The 22,470-nt window shown below is 37.9% G+C and overlaps 1 protein-coding gene across 12 annotated transcripts in view; it reads left to right on the top strand.

The window, feature by feature from the left end:
* Positions 1-22,470, top strand: part of tjp1b (tight junction protein 1b) — a 182,188-nt gene that overhangs the window by 129,700 nt on the left and 30,018 nt on the right. For 6 of the 12 annotated variants that reach the window (XM_056451644.1, XM_056451643.1, XM_056451642.1 and 3 more), the window contains 7 exons: positions 939-1,293; positions 4,469-4,575; positions 4,689-4,857; positions 8,053-8,197; positions 16,918-17,048; positions 17,289-17,394; positions 18,480-18,630. In XM_056451644.1, the coding sequence (XP_056307619.1) occupies positions 939-1,293; positions 4,469-4,575; positions 4,689-4,857; positions 8,053-8,197; positions 16,918-17,048; positions 17,289-17,394; positions 18,480-18,630 (1,164 nt within the window). The remainder of the gene's footprint in view (positions 1-938; positions 1,294-4,468; positions 4,576-4,688; positions 4,858-8,052; positions 8,198-16,917; positions 17,049-17,288; positions 17,395-18,479; positions 18,631-22,470) is intronic. The other 6 variants (XM_056451645.1, XM_056451640.1, XM_056451649.1 and 3 more) reach the window with 3 other exon arrangements.

Here is a 22,470-nt window from a genome sequence, read left to right as displayed (position 1 = left end):
ATATATATATATATATATATATATATATTAGGGGTGTCAATGAATTATTTCTTCAGTGCATAGCAATTTATCTCATATGCGCTATATTGCGTTAGTTTACTATGATGCGGGAGGCGAGCGCAAGTAATTAAAATCCTCCAACTATTAAAAAAAACAAAAAAACATAGAAACTCTGCACAATTCACTGTGTGTGTGTTTGCTGGACAGTCTTACACTGACACTGACGTTACAGCAGAAACCCCTATTTCACTGCTATGGAGAAAAATGACAGCTGTAAACTCCATTTCTGCTTTTCTCTCTCACTGTGGCCTCTTTGACCTGCTGTCGCGATGTAACATGTCGTCTTTTCTTGACTGTTACAGTGATACTTGTGGATTCAGACACAAGCGTGTCTGCAGAGCGAGTTTTCTCCTCTGCGTCTATCATGGATCAGCTATGCTCGCCGCTGCCGTTTATCAGTGTTATTTTTTCGGTAAACAGCGCCACGGCTTTTCCTTCTCTAAAGGCTTATTATGTGGTCTGTTGTCATCTTGTGGATGGCGCTGAATCTCCGAAATTGTAAATATTTAAAATAAACTGCATAGTTGTAATCTAAACAACTACATTCTCGCCTGAAAAAGCCTAAAAAGTACATTATGTTTGCCGACAGCTGCAATATTTGTCAAACTGTAGTGAGTTTATTGATCTGCTGTCACTCTATGTGGGCGGAGTAATACAGAAGGGGGAGGAGGCTGTAGGAGTTCTGATATTGCAGAATACCGCATGGCTATCAGCCAATCAGATTCGAGAACCAGACAGAACTATTGTATAAATAAATATCTCTTTCTTTTATACATTACGCATTTTCATGATCCAAAAATCGATATTTAAAACAAATATTGGAGATGATCAAATGTTACATAAATTGAGATTGTTGCTAATTATCATTTCCGCTTCAGACCATCAGGAGAAAGCGTAAGGTGCAGATCCCGTCAGGCCGGCCGGGTGAACGCGAGACGATGTCTGAGCACGACGAGGACGATGACAGCTATGAGGACGAGATCTACGAGTCCCGGAGCGCGCGAAGTGGACCCAGCGCCTACAGCGGAGGAGGCGGCAACGGCGGAGGTGGAGGAGCCTCGGGACGGAGGAGCGGCAGGGGCGACAGGCTGAGTGGGAGGAGGGAGCGGGACAGAGAGCGCAGCGGCTCCAGAGAGAGGAGTCTGTCCCCGCGCTCTGACCGCCACTCTGTGTCCTCCAACCTCCCCCCGCGGCCAGCCAAAGTCACACTCGTCAAATCTCGCAAGAATGAAGGTGAACATGGCTGCTTCGATCACTCTGCCTTTACTGACTTACTCTAGCACCTTATTCTCCGAGCACTAACAGTTCCTTTGTATAATCAGCACTTGTTGGCATGTATTGCCTCTGTGTTGATTTGCTGAATGTCTCCTCAATTTTAAGTTGCTTTGGACAAAATGACAACGCCAAATGTACTATCTAGACTAAATGTATAACTAGACTAAATGTACTATCTAGAACTGCGGTGCTCTGTGCACATGACCAAAATAATGCAGGTAACGTAATTAACATGTCCTTTAAACTGACAGCATTTATACCATTTGTCAGCAAGAAGTTGTTCATCATTTCAAATAGAGTGATTTTATTTCAGCTCATCTTAATGAAAGTTTCTAGGTTTTATTTAGTTAAACTCTAATAAAACAATAAAAACTAAATGGAGGTAGTGCTTTAATGATGTGATCCAATCTAAAATCCACTATTGTAAAAGCGCTATAGAAAGACAGTTAACTTGACTATTCAAATTGATCAATAGGATCAATTCTCCCTATGAACTAGTGGCTTATTATTAAGATATTGGCTGTTTAATTGCACTTATAAAACACATATTATACATGAATGTATTCTATATTTCTAATTCTAACTAATACTTTAACCCAATCACTTCCCTAACTATTAATAAGCAGCACATTAGTACTTTGAGGCCAGTGTTGGGGGTTACGCATTACAAGTTACACAAGTTACATAATATTACTCTTCCAAGTAGCAAGTAAAGTAATACATTACCTTAAATTAAGTGATATTTGAGTTACCTTTTTACAAGTGTAACTCGAGTTACTGTTTAGATGAATGAATTTGCTCTTAAAAATAGTTTGCTGAATTCAAATGAGTGTCATCACATTGAATCACACTCAATGAGAGAATGAGCTCCCATGGGAACAGACAGAAACCTAGATGGCAGAGCCTTACAGTTCTGTGATGGAAGTATTCTCATTATTTTGAACAGTGGAAAAAAAAGAGGATTATAGTCTCAATGGAGTGGGATTTTACTGAACTAATAAGTAGGACATTTTTGCTATTTCTGCTAAAATTTTGTAAAAAATCTGCGGATTTATGCAGAATGAATTTAGGAGTATCATAACTAACAACGTTTAATGTTTGCAATGCAAATCCAATTGCATCTGCTTATTAGATAAGCAAAGCAAGTCTCTCATACAATATAATAAAAATTATAAAAGACAGAAAATATTATTGAAATAACATTTTAATTTTACTGTTATTATATAACAATAATATTACTATTATTATATATATATATATATATATATATATATATATATATATATATTAGTAATGTACATTAATTTGAAAACTGTATAAATATAAATTTACAAGCATTTACACTAATAAATACATAGACTAAATGATGGGCTAAAAGTCTGTGCATTTCTGCGAACGCAGATTCCATGTGGGCCTACTTGTAAGCCCAAAATACAAAAGTAGCAACCACATTGCTTTTAACTTTCATTAATCTGTACAGTGCATCTGGAAAGTATTGATAGCGCTTTACTTTTTCCACATTTGATTTTTCAGGTTTTTTTATTTTTAATAAATTTGCAACAATTTCCAAAAATCTTTTCACATTGTCATTATGGGGTATTGTGTGGAGAATTTTGAGGAAATAAATGAATTTAATCCAATTTGGGAAAAGGCTGTAACATAAAAAAATGTGAAAAAAGTGAAGCGCTATCAATATTTTATGGATGCACTGTATATACTGCACGTGTAGCGTAAGATAACATTATGAAAAACAAAATTAAGTTAGTTTTCTCTATTTTAAAGGTAAATGAAGGTGTAGGTCATACAGTGTGTCATTAAATGCAGAGCTCCTCTATTTAAAAAAAAATCTGAAAGTGATCAAGCCTCAGGCAGGTATGAAAAAGTAACTCATAAGTAAGGTAACGCATTACTTTCCATAAAAAGTAACTAAGTAAAGCAAATAGTTACTTTATTGGGGAGTTGCTTAATATTGTAATGCATGACATTCAAAAATTACATTCAACACTGTTTGAGGCAAAGGAAAAGTTAATGGCTTGTTAAAAGTGAGAATTATATATTACAATGAAGTGTGACTTAAATAGATATTGAAACTTCAGTTTTTCTTTTTTTTATCTTAAATAAATTAAAAACAGCAATAAAATAATATATATGTTATGTTCCAGAGAATCATAAAAAATATTTAGCTAGCATTTGACAAAGGACAGCTTCCCGAATCTATCACAGTTCAGTGCTGGATTCGGTTAAAACTCCTCCAACAGTCGAAGCTGTGGATTGTGAGCCACAACCTGTAAGTGTTTTTTTTTTTTTTTTTTTTGGTAAAATTGACCACATGCACAGTTTCTAACATTAACGGTATGTTGTAGCAAGGACGTAAACAATGGGAAATGCTGTTTGGCAGCATTAACAATTTAGCTACAAACTCATATTTATAAGTCAAACCCCTGTAAACAGCCACAATCTTCAGCAGCACTGCAGTGTCTCTCTATGCAGATGGTTTTCGTGCATTCTACATCTGAAATTACAAACTCGCAAAAAACGTTTTATATTACTTACACATGCTTATAACCCGAATATATGTGAAAGACACTTGTCAGATTTTTATTTTAGAAAGCAGGCTGAGGTTCAGCTGTGTGCTCTTCATTTTTCTGTCTGATTCAGGCAGCTAACGCTGCTAACAGCTGCTCTGACTGGACTGTTTACACAACGCAAAAGCTCGTGCTTGTACGGGCATGACTTGATGTAGAGCTGATCCGCGAATCACAGCACATTATGTTAGCTGATCAATTCTTTTCTGACCAACTTTTACAGGAGACACATGAGCACACATTGCTTTGCATCTTATAAACCCAACCAAGCTTTAAAAATAAACTGTGGACCACCCCTTTATTTAAAACATTGCTCATGAATATTAATGACGTAATCTGCGTTCACTCAAACTGATTTGCTGTAATCTAAACATCGATTCCAGCCAATCAGAATCCAGCCTGCACATCACTACCAAATGAGCATTCCAGAAATGACTTATGCACAGTTTTTAAAGCCAGAAACAAGGTTTCCGTCAGAAAGAATGAGTGGCGCTGCTGACTAACATATGCTAACATGCTGCATGTGTTTCTGCGGTTTACTCTGTAAGCAGAATACGGGCTTCGCCTGGCCAGCCACATCTTCGTGAAGGACATTTCCCCCGAGAGCCTGGCAGCCCGAGACGGAAACATCCAGGAGGGAGACGTGGTGCTGAAGGTAAGAGCACTCAAAACACCTGTTGGAAAGCGCAGACAGATGGAGCAAGACAAGTGATGAGCGCCAACCCAGAGTGACGGATTTTACTCGGACTTTATTTACTCTTCATGTAGATTAATGGCACGGTAACAGAGAATTTGTCCCTGATCGATGCTAAGAAGCTGATCGAGAGGTCAAAGGGCAAGCTGAAGATGGTGGTGCAAAGAGACGAGCGGGCGACGCTGCTCAACATCCCCGATCTGGACGACAGCATACCTTCAGCTAATGCCTCCGACAGAGATGGTGAGAGAGTCTCCAATGCGGATTAGCTGCCTTCTATCGTCAGTATCACATGCTAGAGGAGCCATAGGATGCATCTCCATCAGCAATCTAGCATTTGTTTATTAGTAGAGCATATGCACTGTTCACACATTAGTAAGGGCAATGATGAGTAGGGATGAGTACCAAAACTCGGTACTTTATCGGTATCAGTGCTACATTATAAAAGACTGACTGAAGTATCGATAAGCTCTGACGTTAACGGTTCTGCTATCAGTACAGGAGAATTATTGCTGAATAAACATTACTTACAGTAGCATAGTTTTACTGGCCAACCTCTTCTAATTTGCCATATTTGGAATTCGTCTGCACAGTTGGAAATCTCACATAAGAAATGCTCACGTTTCTGGCGAGCACACACAAAGCTCGCGACAGAATCGCGCGCACACACAGCTCGTAAACTTGCGGAGTGAACCAAACGGGTTGTATTTTCCTAGTGGACAGTGACAATGCCCATTGCAACAAACGCAACAAGTTGTTTTCTTGTATAAGCCGAAACGCAAGCAATCTGGCTAAGTGAAAGTATCTTTCAAAAGTGCATTAACTGCAGTGTAAAGTATTGCAAAGTTTTTGACTGCCTAGCTACTAATGGTAACAGCACATAATGCACACCGTTATGCCAGCAGTCATTTACCTAAATTAGTCTAATATTAATAGTTAAATAAACACACAAATTCAGTTACAATGAAAACAGCATTTTTTTTCTGCAGTAGCCTAAATAAATCTTAAACATTAAAAATGCTTTTACATCAGCTTTATTTACAAATATAGCCTATGAATAGCCTAAAATAATAAACTATGCTTATTAAGACATTATAAAAAAAAAAAGCTTATTTTTACATGGCAAGATGCTCCAAAACTATTAAAAACACAGTTAACTCCCAAAACACTGTTAACTCATTTATGTGAATGCGTTATGGGAAAATCATAAACATTATATCATTTAACTGCATTTTGCAACTCAAAGAGGGTATTTTCATCTGCTGGGAGCACAATAAACCAAAAAAGATCCTGAGAGAAAAGGCAAGCATGTTGATTTTTCTCCAGAAGAATGGTTAGAAGTCATTTTCATTCAAACCATTGTACATTCTTATACAAGAAAAAATATTTATTTATTTAAAATCATTAGTTTCGTTTTATTTTACATTAAAAATGTAATAATAAAATAAATTTGTGTTAATTCTGCTCAATTTGTTTTTTCATTTAAAAAACACTATAAACAGTACCGATAAGAGAACTGTTAAAGTACCGAACCGATATGTGGTATCGATAAAAGTAGTAATACCGTTAAAACATTAACGATACCCATCCCTAGTGATGAGCTTGGTTTACTACATATTAGGTCACCCTGACCGTGACAATGAGAACGTCCTCATCATCAGAAAATTATCATTTATAAACAACAGCAAAACTCAACATTTTCATATATAAACTTTAGCTAAATAGGGGTGGAACGGATCACAGTTGATTTGTGATCTAGTTGATCACAACCTATAGTTTGCACGCATATGACCTTGATGCACAGGAGACTTTAAGTTCCTCTAAGGATGCATGGTGCATATGGATGTGCCCTGATTTTCGTTGTGGGACTTTTCAGGGGACAAAATTTTCAGTGCACTGGAAGAATTTTGCGATTGAGAACAGCACTTAAAATGGCTAACGCTTTGATCAGTGCCCTGACTACTAAACAAGGGTGCTGATTGAGACACATGCAATAGTTAGTAGTTTGCAGGTAAATCATGAATAATATTCAACATTTCTTCTGTTATAAGATGTTGTCATTATTTGTTTTTTTTCCCTCTAGTGAAACACATCTAAAGAAAACCCGCTAGCTGTGACAATAAATTAAAAAAATTGGGTCACACTTTATTTTAAGGAACAATTCTTGCTATTAATAAAGCATTAGCTATGACATTAAGCTCAAACTCCTAACTTTCTGCTAACAGTTAAGGTAATAATTGGGATTAGGTATTGGATAGGATTAGGGATGTAGAATAAGATCATGCATTACATATACTTCTCGATTACTTATAAACAGACTTTAAATTAATAATAATTATACAGAATATATTAATAATAGGCATGTAATAAGGCACTAATAAATAATGACAATTGGTTCTTATGCTAAAGTGTTACCAAAATAAATCATAAAATATGCATACAAGTATCATATAACATAAGGTTTTATATAACAATTATATAACATTTAATATAAAAACTCTAGAATTATCAGGGTGTACGCAGGGTCTTAAAGTCTTGAATCTCAAATCAAAATTTTAGACCCTCAAGTCTCTAATGTTCTGAAATAATTGTGTTGTAGGTCTTAAATCTTTTTAAACAGGTCTAAATTTTCTTTTGTTCCTGTATTGTTACCCAATCTGGCCAACACCTATGCAATCACAAACAATCCATCTCAATAAAACTTTAAACCTTTTTATTTAAAAAGGTTATTTTAACTAGTATTTTCCTTACAGTAACATTTAAGTGAGCTCCATGTATTTATTGCTGTGGACACTGACCTAGACATATGGTTGTGCATAGATTTAGTTTATTAGAGTTTTTAAAACATTAATTTTTTTTATTTAAAGAGTTTTATGTTGGATGCAAGTAGAGCTTGCTTGTTTTTACACAATATTTAAAATATTTTGCAAAAAATATGTACTTTTTTATTATTAAATTATAGTTTTTTTTATAGTGCAAATAAAGTCTTTTCCATCTGGGCCATTTGAAAAATTCCTTAGCGTTTAGCCCTGTATTAGTCTAAAATTTAATTTATAATGGTCTTAAAAATGTGTTGTCTTAAATTTAACTTGGTAAAACCAACAGAAACCCTGAATAAAGTGTTATATTTTTTCATTGAGTTTTGCGTAATGTGTAGCAGATTTGATTTGGCGTAGTGGAAAATGCATGGACACGTGCACTCCGGTGCTCACGGCGACCCGAGTTTGATGCCCGCCTCGGCCCTGTGCCAATCCTTCCCTCTCTCTGCTCTCCACACTTTCCTGTCAATTCTCTCTATTGTACTATCCGATATAACATAAAAAAAAAACTTGGACTGGTTTGAAGCAAGGCAAGTAACTGATGGCAGAACTATCCCTTTTTAAAAAAACACAGTAGCAGCAATTTTAATACAGTGCATTAATTGAATCTCTTTGTTAGATATTTCAGACATCCACTCTGTGGCCTCCGATCATTCCAATCGTTCCCATGACCGGAAGAGGAGCAGCCGCTCTCGTTCTCCAGACCGCCGCTCCGAGCCCTCAGACCACTCCAGACACTCTCCGCCACAGATCAGCAATGGCAGGTGCGACCCTTTCCCTCACTTCCTTTTACACAAAATGCTTCATTACAAATCAAATAGAGAGTTCTGATTCAGGTGAAGTAAACGGGTCTGACTTTAGAGCCAGTTTTCGCTCTTTCCCTCAATTTTAAAGTCTTCCTGTTTTCAAGATTACAAAAAATGGAGGTGTATTTAAACTTGATGAGCTGAAAGTTTTGAGACCTGCTCACCGCTGATATGAGAACAACCTTGTGACAGGCGCATGAGAGAGAAGCTTCTGTCAGACGGTGCTGCAGCGCTTGACAAAACGCTCCTGTAAATTGGAAGTGTCCTAGATAGATAAACCAGGGTGTGACAGCAGTGGAGGATGAGAGGAATTTCATCTACCTGCAAATGTGTCAGCCTAAATGAAGCCCTAAATTTTAAAGGTGAAGTGTGTCATTTTTTTGGGTGGTAAAACGCTTGGAAGCATGAGTAGATCATTTTTAGTTGACTTCTGAAAAGAGTAAACTATTCGCGACTATGAAAACTGGCTCGTTTTGTGACTTGATAGTCTCATGGTGTTGCTGTTTTTTTTATTCTTTTCCTAGGGGTTAGTTTTTGTGGTTTTGTTGACACAAAATGAATTTTACACCAAGTCTACACTCTTCATATCTGGTGTTGACGGAGTATTAGTTCTTTCAGGCAACTTACAATTGACAACGACTGGTTTTGTCAAACTCATCTTTACGTCACTGGTATACTGTACATCAAATGAAATCGAACAATAAACTCATGTGACGTCGTTTTGAACTAAGTCTAGCCAAACCAAAATTGGTTTTGAGCTTGTTTTGGCAGTTCAAAATGGCTCACCAAAGCAAACTTTTGGAGGAGTTTGTTTTGGTTCATAAACGCTCTTGAGCTAACATTGGCCTGTGATGATTACACAATCAGTGGAGCTCTGCCTTTATTGATGAGGTCAGACAGAAGAACATCCAACACAACATCACTAAGTTGACATAAATCGACTGTAGAGTCGAGTAGCAATGCTGGTACAGATGTATCTGCACCTGTATGATCACTCATAGAGAGATTTTATGGACCATTTCCACTGAGTGGTTCAGTACAGTACAGGTCAGCTTTATCAGGCTTGCGTTTCCACTACCAAAAGGCTACCAATGGTACGACTGAAAGTTTACGTTGACGTCATTCTCTCTCAAGGAAATGTCTACAGTAAAGCTGTACGGGTCGTTCACATATCATATGAGAAGCACTTCTCACAAAACAGACGCTTTATACACATAAACACTTGTGTAGAAATGTTCATTACTAACCTTTCTATGAACATGATTAGATTCTAACTGCAGTATGTAGCCTCTTGTTAGAAAGTAACTCCGTCATTCAGAGTTCATAATAGTCCAAAAGGTGATGATAATAGTTAAACATGGCAGTTTGTTCATGGTTTAGGTTGCTGAAAGAATCATTTGCTCCTTTGTTTTTTCCAGCTTCTCCTTTGTTTTGGTTTTTCGTGCTTCACTTTCACGTTTGTCTGTTTCTAAAAGTATCTGATGTCAGAAGCACTTCAATAATCACGTGCATGTTAATATCATCAGCTCAAGAAGATCGTTATTTAAAATATAGACAAGCACGCAAGCACTCTGGAGAAAGTGAAACTGCTCGCGCTTTAGACGGCCTTGTAAACAACTACAGGGCATAGAGTAAACTCTGCTCTTCTTCTTGGCTTTGTGACGGTTCATCAAGACAACAACAAGGTTTGTTTGGGCTTGGGTCGCCCATGGCTTGTTATTTTATGTATATATTCTTACGAAGTAATGTCTCGGCGGTGTATTTAAAAATGGCGCTCGTGACATTTCTCTGTAAACCAATAGCATTCAGCTTCGCGTCTTGATCTTCTGAAAAGAGTAAACTATTCGCGACTATGAAAACTGGCTCGTGGCCATGTGACTTGATAGTCTCATGGTGTTGCTGTTTTTTTTTTTTTTTATTCTTTTCCTAGGGGTTAGCTTTTGTGGTTTTGTTGACATGAATTTTACACCATGTCTACACTCTTCATATCTGGTGTTGATGGAGTATTAGTTCTTGCAGGCAACTTACAAATCACAACGACTGGTTTTGTCAACCTCATCTTTACGTCACTGGTAATACTTTACATCAAATGAAATCGAACAACAAACTGATGTGACTTGCCAAAAGTCTAGCCAAGCCAAAATTGGTTTTGAGCTTGTTTTGGCAGTTCAAAATGGCTCACCAAAGCCATTTTGGTACCGCCTTTTGTTACCTTTTTGTTGTGCTAGGTACCCTTTATAAAGGTTACCCAAAAAGTGGTACAGTACGCTTCGCTTTTCAGTACTTTTTGACAGTGGAAACGGCCATAAAAGCATACTGAACCATACCACTCAGTGGAAACCGGCCAAAAAAGACTGTACCACCAGATGTACCACCGTGTCACAACACATCTTTTATGTTTCTAATCATTGTTCCAGTTCTGTTCGCACAAATTGAAAAACATGTAAAGATGTGTTGTAATGGCACTACTTGTGTGAAAGGCTGGAGAAGGTTGTTTGCGAGATTTTTATGGTACTCTTCTCTCACAGCCACTGTTGTTGTGTTTAGGGGTACACACTAGGGTGGTACTTTTTTTCTTCCAATTAAGTATGAAAAGAACTTCATTTGAAGTTTATCGGGGTCCTTATGCCTATTACCTCAGATTTCTCAAATCAGTCTGGTTTTATTAAAGTAAAGAATTAAAAAATCTTTTTTTTTTTTTTTTTTAACCTGACCCTGCCTAATTCCAAGATAAAATGGGGTCTTTGGTGTTTTTTGCACGTTTGGTGTTTTCAAACTATTGCAAGTGGGAAGATGTTATATAGAACGGGTTGTCAAACCCAGTTTCTGCAGGGCCACAGCCCTGCACAGTTTAGTTCCCTGGTCCAACACACTTACCTGTATGTTTTAAACAAGCCTGAAGGACAAAATTAGTTTAATCAGGTGTGTTTAATTAGAGTTGGAACTAAAATGTGCAGAGCTGCGGTTCTCCAGGAACTGAGTTTTGACACCTGTTACACTCTTGGCACAAGCCAGTTTTGACGCATATTTACAGACCCTCAGTCATGTGTTCACAAGTTTCTTCTGATTGTTGTTTTAAATCAGGGCCACAGGGCCGACGGCTCAAAGAACATGGCCAGTGTAAGTGTTTGGGTCTGGTTAACGCAGCAGTGTCGCGATAATAGCTAACAAACTAACGCTTATGTGAGCTTGGCACTAAAGCATGTGATGTGGGTGCTTCACAAAGTGGTGTAACCCAATGTGTGTGTGTACTGTGCCCAAGTGGTGGAGTTCTTTTACGCCTGACACTCGTGTTCATTTCATCACTCCATTTTGCCTACCCGACCTGGGCACAGGTTAATTCTTGGTCTGTTTACCCAATCCCAGCATGCATCTGTGACATCAAACATATCCCTTCATTCATTCGCTTATAAATCCACAGAACTGGTCTCAGCTGTGTGTTACCCCTTTTCTGCTGAGTGAAAAGAAAAATTGGGGTGTCTGTCGGTAACGTACACATTCTTCAAAGGCCCGCTGCTGTCAGTTTTCGCAGTGTATGCAAGAACATGCTGCTTTTAACATCGTTTGTAGTAGTTCTTCTCTGCCTCTGAGTTTGGTATTACAGACACATCTGCTCAGCCAACCGTCCTTGAAAGTCGTCCAATAGGATTGAAGCACCACCTGTACCATGTGCATAAAGTCACAGAAATTTGGACTCTGTGAAGACAGAGGCTGCTTCCTGACAGCTTTAGCATCTGTCTCTTTTCCTGTCAATCTGGCTAGATTTCTTTGAAAACTTTTTGGGGGAAGGACATCACTGAGCTTTTGGTTCAATAACCAACCGGTTTAACGGACTGTAACCACTGGGGAGCCAATGCTTCCTTTCCAGAACTACCTGAGGGAGGATTAAGGAATGGTGCCAGAATTGGCCATGGCACTGTATAAGTGGAAAGGATATTTGGAGAATGTGTCTTTCATGTGTTGCCATCAGCCAGTTAGATTAGTCTGGCAAAGTTTCAGAGTGATCAGTCACATGGAATCTGCTGAACAACTGCCATTCATAGGTAATATTGACCTTCTGTGTTTGAACCTCGTGTAAGAGCATGATCAACATTTTCCAACTTGCCCTTTCGTGTTTGATTTTGCCAGCCGGGTTCCAGATTGTCAGTCTGTTAGCAAAGAGAAAAGAGTTTGTGTTTTAAGATGTCCTGCCAAGTTCAGTCCTCCATTTTCTCTTTCATTTGAAACTAAAGAATTAGCCGAGAGTTAACTGGTTGATAACTGGTTGATTGCTGAAGAGAAAAGGGTCAGTCTGTGTCTCATAGTATTGCAGCCCAAGAAGCAAGAAAAGTAAAGGAAGAGTGGTACCTATGATGACATCGGCTCAAACAGAATGGGTGCCTTGTGTAAGTGCTGTTAAATTCATGAGCCCTTCGGGAGTGCTATTCATCATTTTAACTTTAAGAAGGGTGCTTGTGATCACCCCCTTTCGCAGATGTTATATTCCCTCAATCTGCACTTCTATCTATCAGTTAAAATGGCCTTATCAAGGCAGTTCCAGTGTTGGTCTGGAGAAAAAGCCTAGTTTCAAATCATTTTTTCTTTTTTCGACAGCCAAAGAACCGGCTCTGAATCTGGAAAAGTACTTAAGCAACAAAACATTGCTGGCCTAGAAGAAAGAACCACTTGTCCGGGGCTGAGGGTGTACTTACCAGGACCAATGAGATGTTATGAGTGTTGTATTTGAAATGGCAGAGGATCATAATTCTGAACACATTACAGCACTATGCATGACATGTTGTTGTGACACGTAATCCCCATCCTTAAAAACTATGGCACACAGCATGAACATGCTGGATTTGCTGTGTTTGAATACCGAGGTTCTTTAATTTGTAACAATAATAGAAGTGGATTGGTGATGTTGTATTTTTATTTGATGCTGCTTTTGCAACTGTGCTGCTGGGAAAGATGAGACGTATGCAGTGACTTCAGATCTGTCTCTGTTGTAGCTCTCTGGCCTGTGGAAATTCTAACTGGTTCTTAGAAGGCTCGCCAGATGAACCAGCAATAGCACTGGCTCTGAATTAGCATGTGATTCATGCTGGTGTAAAACAGCGATTCTCAGGGGCATCTTTGATGGCTTATACCAGGGGTGTCCAAACTCGGTCCTGGAGGGCCGGTGTCCTGCAGATTTTAGCTCCAACTTGCCTCAACACATCTGCAAGAATGTTTCTAGAAAGCCTGATAAGAGCTAGGTGTGTGTGATTGTGGTGGAACTAAACTTTGCAGGACACCGGCCCTCCATGACAGAGTTTGGGCACCCCTGGCTTATACTAACTGGCTGGTTTTAGGGGTGTGTTTTGTAGTACTAGTGGATGTATGTGAACGTTTTATGCAAATATAGGAGAAAAGGTCAATGTCAAATCTCAAAAATTGGCAAGTTCAGCCAAATTGGACAGATACAATGATGAACTCACTCTCTTTTTTTCGGTACTGTGTTGGGTCTAAATGTAAAGACATCAGGGCAAGTACTGATCTAACTCCAATAGAACAATAATAAAAGCCCCATCACATTCCCAATCAGAAAAAAAATAGTTATGTGAAATTGTTAAACAGCATTTATTGAATTTTTTTGTCTCACAGTCAGTTTTATGGACCATAAGATCCATAAAGACCCTCTGAAGACTTTAATACTCTAAGGTGTGGAGCGTTATGCCACACACTTATCCTCAATGTCATCAGCCAAGGCTTTTTATTGAGCCACACAGTAATTGCAGGGGGAGATATTCGTCATTGTCATGAATAAAACAGGAGCACATGTGGTGGCCTGGCTCCGCAGTGATGGAGAGTTTCTGCAGTCTGTGGATGTCGCCCGCTGTTGTTTACCGTGACAATAAAGGTCACGGGCCAGACCCGTCATCTTTGGCCACGTGCCGAATTTCGGAGTGCCTCAATGGCAGTGGTGCACCTGGAGTCCTTTTCTCTTTCCCGTCTCTCTCACTCTCTGTCTCCTCCATTACTCCAGATCAGATGGGCTGCGCTAAATATAGTCCAACAAAGGAGCTGCAAAGCACAGCTGTGACCTTCAAGACTACCTAGCTGCCCTAGCCACGCACCGTCCTCCCTCGCTCCCCGTCTACCTCGCTCTCATCTGCCATTTGTCTTTCAGTGTAAACAGTGTTTTATGGGTTGTGTGCTTAGGCTTGATAGTGTGGAAAAAGCGGTGTTGTTTTTGGTCGTCCTGCTGAGAGCAGAGCATGCATTAATCATCAAACGCTTTAACCCAACAGCACAAAGCTCATTTCATTTCGCACTCTATTGTACATATTCATTGTCCTGGTATACAGGTGTATTATTGATGTACATTCGTTTAAGGCCTGAAACATACTCTACCAAGTACTTATCACAAATATATAAGGGGCACTCTTGTAGACATTGGTGTAGAAGACTCAAGTTTTTCTTTGTTCAATAGTGTCGCGGCGAATGCAAGTTAATTCAGTGTTCAATATGAGGTTTAACCATCTCAATCTCCCCCTGCAGTACTGATGTTTACTATCACCACAATAATTTAATGTTGAGAATTAAATGAGCTCTATGTCAAATTCAGAAACAATTGTTGCTAGTGACACCGGTGGCCAATATGTGAACTGCAGCAACAACAACACACTTGTGCACATGGAACATACAAGAGATGGAAACAAAGCTAGTGAGATTATGGTACTGAATAGCTTGTATAGAATAGGTTGTTTCATATCATGGTTCAAATTAGGTCAACAGTCTTTCATAGGCAGCATAGTAAGTTGCTGTAAGTAAGTAAGGCCATGTTGGAAAAAATCAGGAAAGTGGGTGAGTCCAGCTCTGTTTTGGTTGGAGTGTCGAGTGACAAAAGAGGGAAGGGTTTGCATGAAAAGGGGAGTTTCATTATGAGCACACGCTGATTTTCTCAGCAGCAACACAAACACAGATGAAAGGGTGATAGACAGTAATTCGGAGTGTAGCATTTACTGTGGATCTGAGAGCTGTGTGGAAGTGGAAGATTTTCAGTCCATAATATTGTAGTGATATTACTGTAAACTTAGTAACTAAATCATTTTGACTGAGGTATGTCTTTAAAAACTGAAAGAGTACAGCTGACGATACTAACTAATTTTGCCATCTGAATAAACAAACAACGAACACTGATCACACACTTACCAAATTGGTAGACGGGACAATCAACACAAACTGCAACCGCGTCTTTTTTTAAAGAGACACGAGTGGCGAATCCCAATTTCACCATTTCCAGATGCGATAAGCTCTCAGGTAAAAGTTCCTTACAAACATATTTTTGTTGCATGTTAGCAGACCAGTGTAATCCACAATTTATAAACACAACACTGATGACTCATCTCTCCGAACAATTCTTCTTCTACTACTTATTTGAATAACGGTAAGCAACACAATGTGTCTTCGAAGCTATATGCATATTAATGAATTTGCATCTCATTCACAATAGAGCGTGCTAATTGGTTCGAACTAATTATTTCTCATGAATTAATGCTGAAAACTCAATGACGTCACTTTGTACCAGCCAGTACAGATATCCAATCTCCATGCTGGAATTTACACAATGATCTCATGGCCGTGACGCAGATTCAAAATTTCTTTTCAAACCAGAAGAACAAATTTGTTTTAAACAACTCAAATAAAACCTATTTTGATTTGTTAGCTAAATATATGTGCCCTAATACTGTTTTTAACAATGTGGGATACATGTATGACTGTCAACATCTCCAAAAATGCATTTTGGTGTTTCCTGACCCTTTAAGCTTTAAATTTTCTTTTACATTTTTTCATTAACGCTCTAAACATTTTACTGACTGCAGTTTGCAGAATCACATGCTTTAGTTGGCGAAGTGTTCACATCCGTGTTTGCGTACTTGTGTTGAGAATGTTTCTGGCCTAACGAAGGAAGGATTTTAGCTCTTAATATGAATTTGAGCAAATTAAATTTTCATTCAGATTTTTATTTATTTTTTTCAGAAGGAAGGGTTTTTGTGCTGGTTTAAAATATCGATATCAAATATCATTATTTATTGTTTATTGTTGTGTTATTGGATTTAAGATGTTTGATAAATGAATTATTTTAAAAGGTCTTGATTCATTATTAATGATTTGGTTAAATGGCCAAGACAAAACAAATTTTCTTCACGAATACTTTTTCTATATTAAATACAGTGTAAGTTGTAATAATTGCAACATATCACATAACAGTAAAGTCACTTATGTTGGTAGTTTGGTTCATTCAAACTATTATTTTCAACAATTGAATTCAAAAGACTGATAATTTGATCAAAACTAATCACTTAAAAGTAAAAAGTCAGTATTATTGTCTACATTTTTCTGTATTTTTTCTAAATAATAAAGTTAGAGACCATCGCTCTAGTTGAGATCCTGAATAAATCCATAAATCCTTCAAATAAATACATTTTTAAGGCTTATGTTCAAGAGCATTCTGAGACTTGAAGTTTTAGCATTGTTTATGGTTCAAACATGTCAGTCCTTTCATTAATCTACAATGAAACCTATTTCTCACACCTTTTAGCCAAATCATTAAAAAAAGAAACTGCCTTAAAGATCTATTCTGTTAGACACTTGCTTCACTAAATGAAGTGTGATGTCATTTCCTTTGCTCTGTTGTCCGCTCTGCTGCCCCACAGTCACAGGAGCCGAGATGAAGACAGGATCTCCAAGGCCGGGCCGCTTCCTCTACCTGCTAAGATGGTGGAGGAGATGCCGAAAGAGCAGAGCGCAGCCAGAGAAGCAGAGAAACAGCTCCCCCCTCTGCCAGGTCAGAGGTCACTACACATCAATACACGGTCATCCATTGTGCACACACTATTCTGGGGCCTGCATAGGGTGAAGAGCAGCGGGAGTTTGTCAGTTTCGACAGCCTCTTGCCACTTGCTCCATCCTGTTGAGTTTCACTATGACCTCCTGGAGCGCGACATGCTCCTGTAGTGGCAGTTGGGAGTGTGTGTGTGTATGTATGTATTTTAAACAAATACTCAGTGTGTCTTGTTCTCCTCAGAGCCCAAACCTGTGTACGCTCAGCCGGGCCAGCCGGACGTGGACCTGCCTGTTAGTCCGGCAGATGCTCCTGTGCCCAGTGTCACACATGATGATAGTATCTTACGGTACGTCACAGCAACTTTCAGGGCATTCAGATACATTTTCTCATGGCCCGTTTCAACTGGACTGCAAAAATGCTTTTCTCACTTTTGATTTTTTGTCTTGTTTATAGTCCCAAATTTATGAGATGAGCAAAAACTGTCTTATTTTAAGAAATAATATGCTAAAATAAAGTTTTAAAAGAGTTTTTCCTTAAACCTAGCAAAAAAAAAAAAAAAAAAAAAAAAAAAAAAAAAAAAAAAAAAAAAAAAATATATATATATATATATATATATATATATATATATATATATATATATATATATATATATATATATATATGTATGTATATATATATATATATATATATATATATATATATATATATATATATATATATATATATATATATATATATATGTATATATGTGTGTGTGTGTATATATATATATGTGTATATATATAACTAAAATATTTTTTGCTTTGTTTAGGGAAAAACATATTATTAAAACATAAAACATAAAAACATATTATTTTTTAGAACAAGACAGTATTTTTGCTCGTCTAGAAAAGGCCTCTTGATTTAAAGGGCACCTATGATAAAAATCATCTTTCATAAGCTGTTTGGACAGAACTGTATGTAGGTATAGTGTGTCCACAGTCATATTGGGGTGATATAAAGACAATATGTCTATTTTTTTTATCCTTTATGTCTAAAGGGCACTACATGCCAGTGTACATAAAGTCAACAACTCAGAAAAGCAGTGTATTTTTATTGTTATACACATTTTTTTTGCGCAATTTTATATTTTAAGAAGGTTATATTTATCAAGACTATTGCACATGTGAATAGCTAAAGAAAACATGAAGTTAGTAATAAAAAGACAAGAAATTGCACAGGAGGGCTAATAATTTGACCTTCAGCTAACTATTCTTTGTTTTTTAATCATTCATTTAACATAACATACGGCATATCAAACACTGTACTTGAAATTAAAAGCTCAAATTGTTTTGCTTTGACCTCACTGTCAATAAATAAAGTGATCTATTAATCACTTGAAGATGTTGAGAGTGAACAGTCTCAGATGTGTGTTTGTGTGTCCGTCCTCAGGCCGAGCATGAAGCTGGTGAAGTTTAAGAAGGGCGAGAGCGTGGGCTTGAGGCTCGCTGGGGGGAACGATGTTGGGATATTTGTGGCGGGAGTTCTGGAGGACAGTCCTGCTGCTAAAGAGGGCCTGGAAGAGGGAGACCAGATTCTCAGGGTGAGAGACGTCCTAAAAACATTTGGTCAAGTCGACACTATTACAGTATGAAAGTCAGAACAGTAAACGCTTACTCAAACAGCTTATTTTCACCTTATTTTGCAAAGCAGTAACGTAAAATCTTAAGTGGCTGAAAATAAAGGCTCCTTAATCTTTCCCTTTGGCAAAAGAAATGGAAATGAATAGAACATGCTAAAATCTAAAGCTTTTTTTTTTGTCCAGTAAGAATCAATAAACCAACACAATGCCCATCAATCACATAACAAATTGAAGGCCTGACCCTATACAACATTCTCAATGTGTTAACACTAACAATCCCTGCCCCCCTACAGTCAAATAGTGGCATTGGAATGCTGGATGTTTTGATATTTATGATTTTTGATTAACTTGATAAATAAAATGTTACAAAGTGTGTGCAACTAAGGTAGATCCAACATCTGTAAGGTGTGAATAATAATGACACAGTAAACCTCAAATTCTGTCAACAAAACAAATTAGATAATCAAATCTGAGCTTTCAAGTAAAGGAACTAACCATCAATATTCAAATACATACTGCAACATTACAAATTGTGAAGTTGAATGGATACATCATTACCCCCTATGCTAAACAATCCTTCAGATGGGCTGCTAATGGCTGGGATTCACAAGAAAAGAAACCAAAAAGCCACTCTGGCGACTTCCTTACATCTTTTTTTATTTACAATCTCTTCACAAGCGGTCCCCTGGCATCTCTCATAACTAAACGAACCATTTTCTCAGAGGATGACTAAAGGACAAACCATTGCTGCAGCTCCGATACAAATTTATGGAGAAAAGTAAAAAGCACTGCAGTGTTTGTATGCGCTGTGTTTGTCTGGGGTAATTAGTCTGCTGTTACTGAAATGTGTATATTCCATACAAAGTGTGAAGCAGATAGGTTAGTTCTACTTAAATGAATCGTGGTGCGCTCGCGGTATTTAGAAAAGTTAAGATATATTCAACTAGTTACGGTTGGAAAATGCGCACGTCACATATGCACCGCTTGCACAACACGTGCACATCGCTCCAATGTGCGCGTCGTGCAAGTCACGCTGACACCCTAAGCTTATTGGCATTCCTTCCAAGGCTCAGGCTCAGCAGACACATTTTAATAAAACTAAAGCCTTTATACCAAAACTACATACCAAACTTTTTTTATGATATTGACGATGGTGTTCGGTCAATAAATATAGATACCGATTTAATCACCCAGCTCTAATTTGTCCCATAGAAAGGGAATGCAGAATACTAACATTAAATTAGGCATGTGCCGGTATCACATTTTCATGCTGCGATTAATTGATTGAGCTTTTATCACGGTATACGGTATTATCACGATATTGTAATTTTACTAGAGAAACAGGTAAAAAAACACAAAAAACTTCAATAACAAAACTTTAATAACTTTTTAATTAACTAAAAGTACTTCAAACATTTAAATACAAATAAATATAAATAAAACAATACACAATATAAAAGTAAACTTGAGCAATTATATCAAAGTGAATGTGCAAAAGGGAAACCGTCTTCGTAATCCCTCTGCATTTTTTTGGAACCCAAAATATTTCCAAACTTCTGACTTTAACCTTTTTGAAGGGGGATAAATTGTCGGCAGCGTTCCTCCTTCCGCCATGCTTCTTCTTCGTGTGAGCAGGGCTGGACTGGGGCAAAAAAATCGGGCCTGGCATTTTGGGCCAGAGCGGCCCACTAAATTTAATCAAAATGCTATCTATCTATGCATGTCCAATATTTTTATCAACTCATATTCTATAAAACACAAAAGCCATATATATGAAATAAATAAATAAATTCAAACTTTAATCTCAATTTAATTTCTGTATGCTGTCCATAAAGATATTTGTTGAGTTCTAAAAAAATACACTATTCATTCATTTATTTTTCTTCGCATAAGTCCCTTATTTATCAGGGGTTGCCACAGTGGAATGAACTGCCAACTATTCCAGCATGTTTTATGCAGCAGATGCCTTTCCAGCCACAACCCAATATTGGAAACCACCCATACACACTCATTCACACACACTCATACACTACAGCCAATTTAGCTTATTCAATACACTATTGACTCAGCCTATATTCAATAATAAACATAACAAAAACTGCCTGCTAATGCATGGGTAAATCTTCAAAGGGAACAGTGTTACATTTTAACCTCTTTCACCTCATCCTGCTTGCTGTTTCACTATCTAAACAATGAAAACATAATATAAGTCAAATTTGTTTTATTTTGATATTATGATTAACAGACACCAAACAGCCTCGTGTAGCTGCATATTTTTATGAGCATCATCTTCACACTGCATATTTATAACAAAACAGGGCTTAAATATAACTGTCTCCTTTCATTTCCATTGAAAAGAATGAACTTTACCCTGTCTCTTTTGCAGAATATCAGTTTTAATAACCAATAATGGCCATTATAACAGTATAACGTACATTAAATTTAAACGATAAAGGTAAGCAATCAGTCAATGTGCAGAATCAGTGTATGTGGTTACATAAATTAATATATTAGCTTTGCACTCAGCCAAAACAGTTAACTGAGAACAAGTGATTCAAAAGACATAAGAATTGTTAGATAGAGACAACAAGATGAATTCAATATCACGTTTAACAACTATAGTGAGATGAGATCATCCAGCAGATGAACTGTCTGACATGCACTATACTCTGACCTGGGGGTTTATGCTCACCCGCTGAACTAGTGGCTGCAGCTCTGGGCAGAGAGTGTGTGGTCACGTGATTTGCGTTTTTAGCCGTGTACTAGAATGAACAGAGAACTTTTCAGAATCGCTAAATGAAACGCCGGTGTATTTCCCGCGATTTCTCTGCGCCTCCCTTGCGTTTCTTCTCTCTGACTCTCGACTATTTTGACAAATACACACAGACGACGCACGCTCACACGGAGTCCAAAATAGGAGTTTGTGATTGGGTCAGCCTAATGTCAATACCGAAAAGAGCCAATGGGCTGCAGGGTGTCACAGGGGCCGGCCCGGTCTGTCTGTCCGGGAAAAAAAGCATCTACTTTCAGAGAGTCACAGATCACAGCAGCGTCAATCAATAAGGCAGAAAAAAACGATAGGCTGCTAAGCCTTTTATGGGCCGATCAGATCATAAGACGATGATCAGCCCGGCCCAAAAAGTACGTCGGCCCACCGGTAAAGTGCCCAGTCTGCCAGATGGCCTGCGTGTGAGGATTAATAGTGCGGTGGCAGCGGCGGCGCGCACTGCGCACACAGGGCTTCTACATGCGGGGACTGTTTACATCAGAGTGCGCATCAGTTCTGCGCAGCATATACGCAGTGTTTCTTCAAGCGGTTGATGGAAAATAAGCTATGGCGCGTTCTAAGAATATAAATTCGGATCTATTATTTTTCACGGTATTTTGAAGTGCCCGCGATAACAATATCGTGCATATTCATTACCGTGATTTATCGCATTACCGAATACCGGCACAAGCCTACATTAAATGCATATTTTTTGAATAGGCTTTTTATAGAGGTAAATAAATTTAAACAAACGTTTTAGAAATTGAAAAATACATAAATTGATAGATTGCATTTTTTCAAAGACATTTGTAAAGAAAAAAAAAATTGGGTTCACAGTTGAGACCTTTGTGCCCCAAAATGTCTCTATAAGGTATCTAACGCTGAGTTCAGACTGCACGAATTTCAAAGTAGTCGTGTCACGGGTGTTTTCTCACTACATGTCCATCTGAGCTAGCGTTCTGTCGGTGCTGTTTACACTGCAAGTTGGATCGGCGACAGGGGGTTTTACACTGCATGACTTCACAATAGGAGAA

The sequence above is a fragment of the Danio aesculapii genome, chromosome 25 (genome assembly GCF_903798145.1).
Source record: "Danio aesculapii chromosome 25, fDanAes4.1, whole genome shotgun sequence".
NCBI lineage: Eukaryota > Metazoa > Chordata > Actinopteri > Cypriniformes > Danionidae > Danio > Danio aesculapii.
The sequence above is the reverse complement of the archived record's forward strand: the minus strand, read 5'-3'. Positions and strand labels throughout refer to the sequence as shown.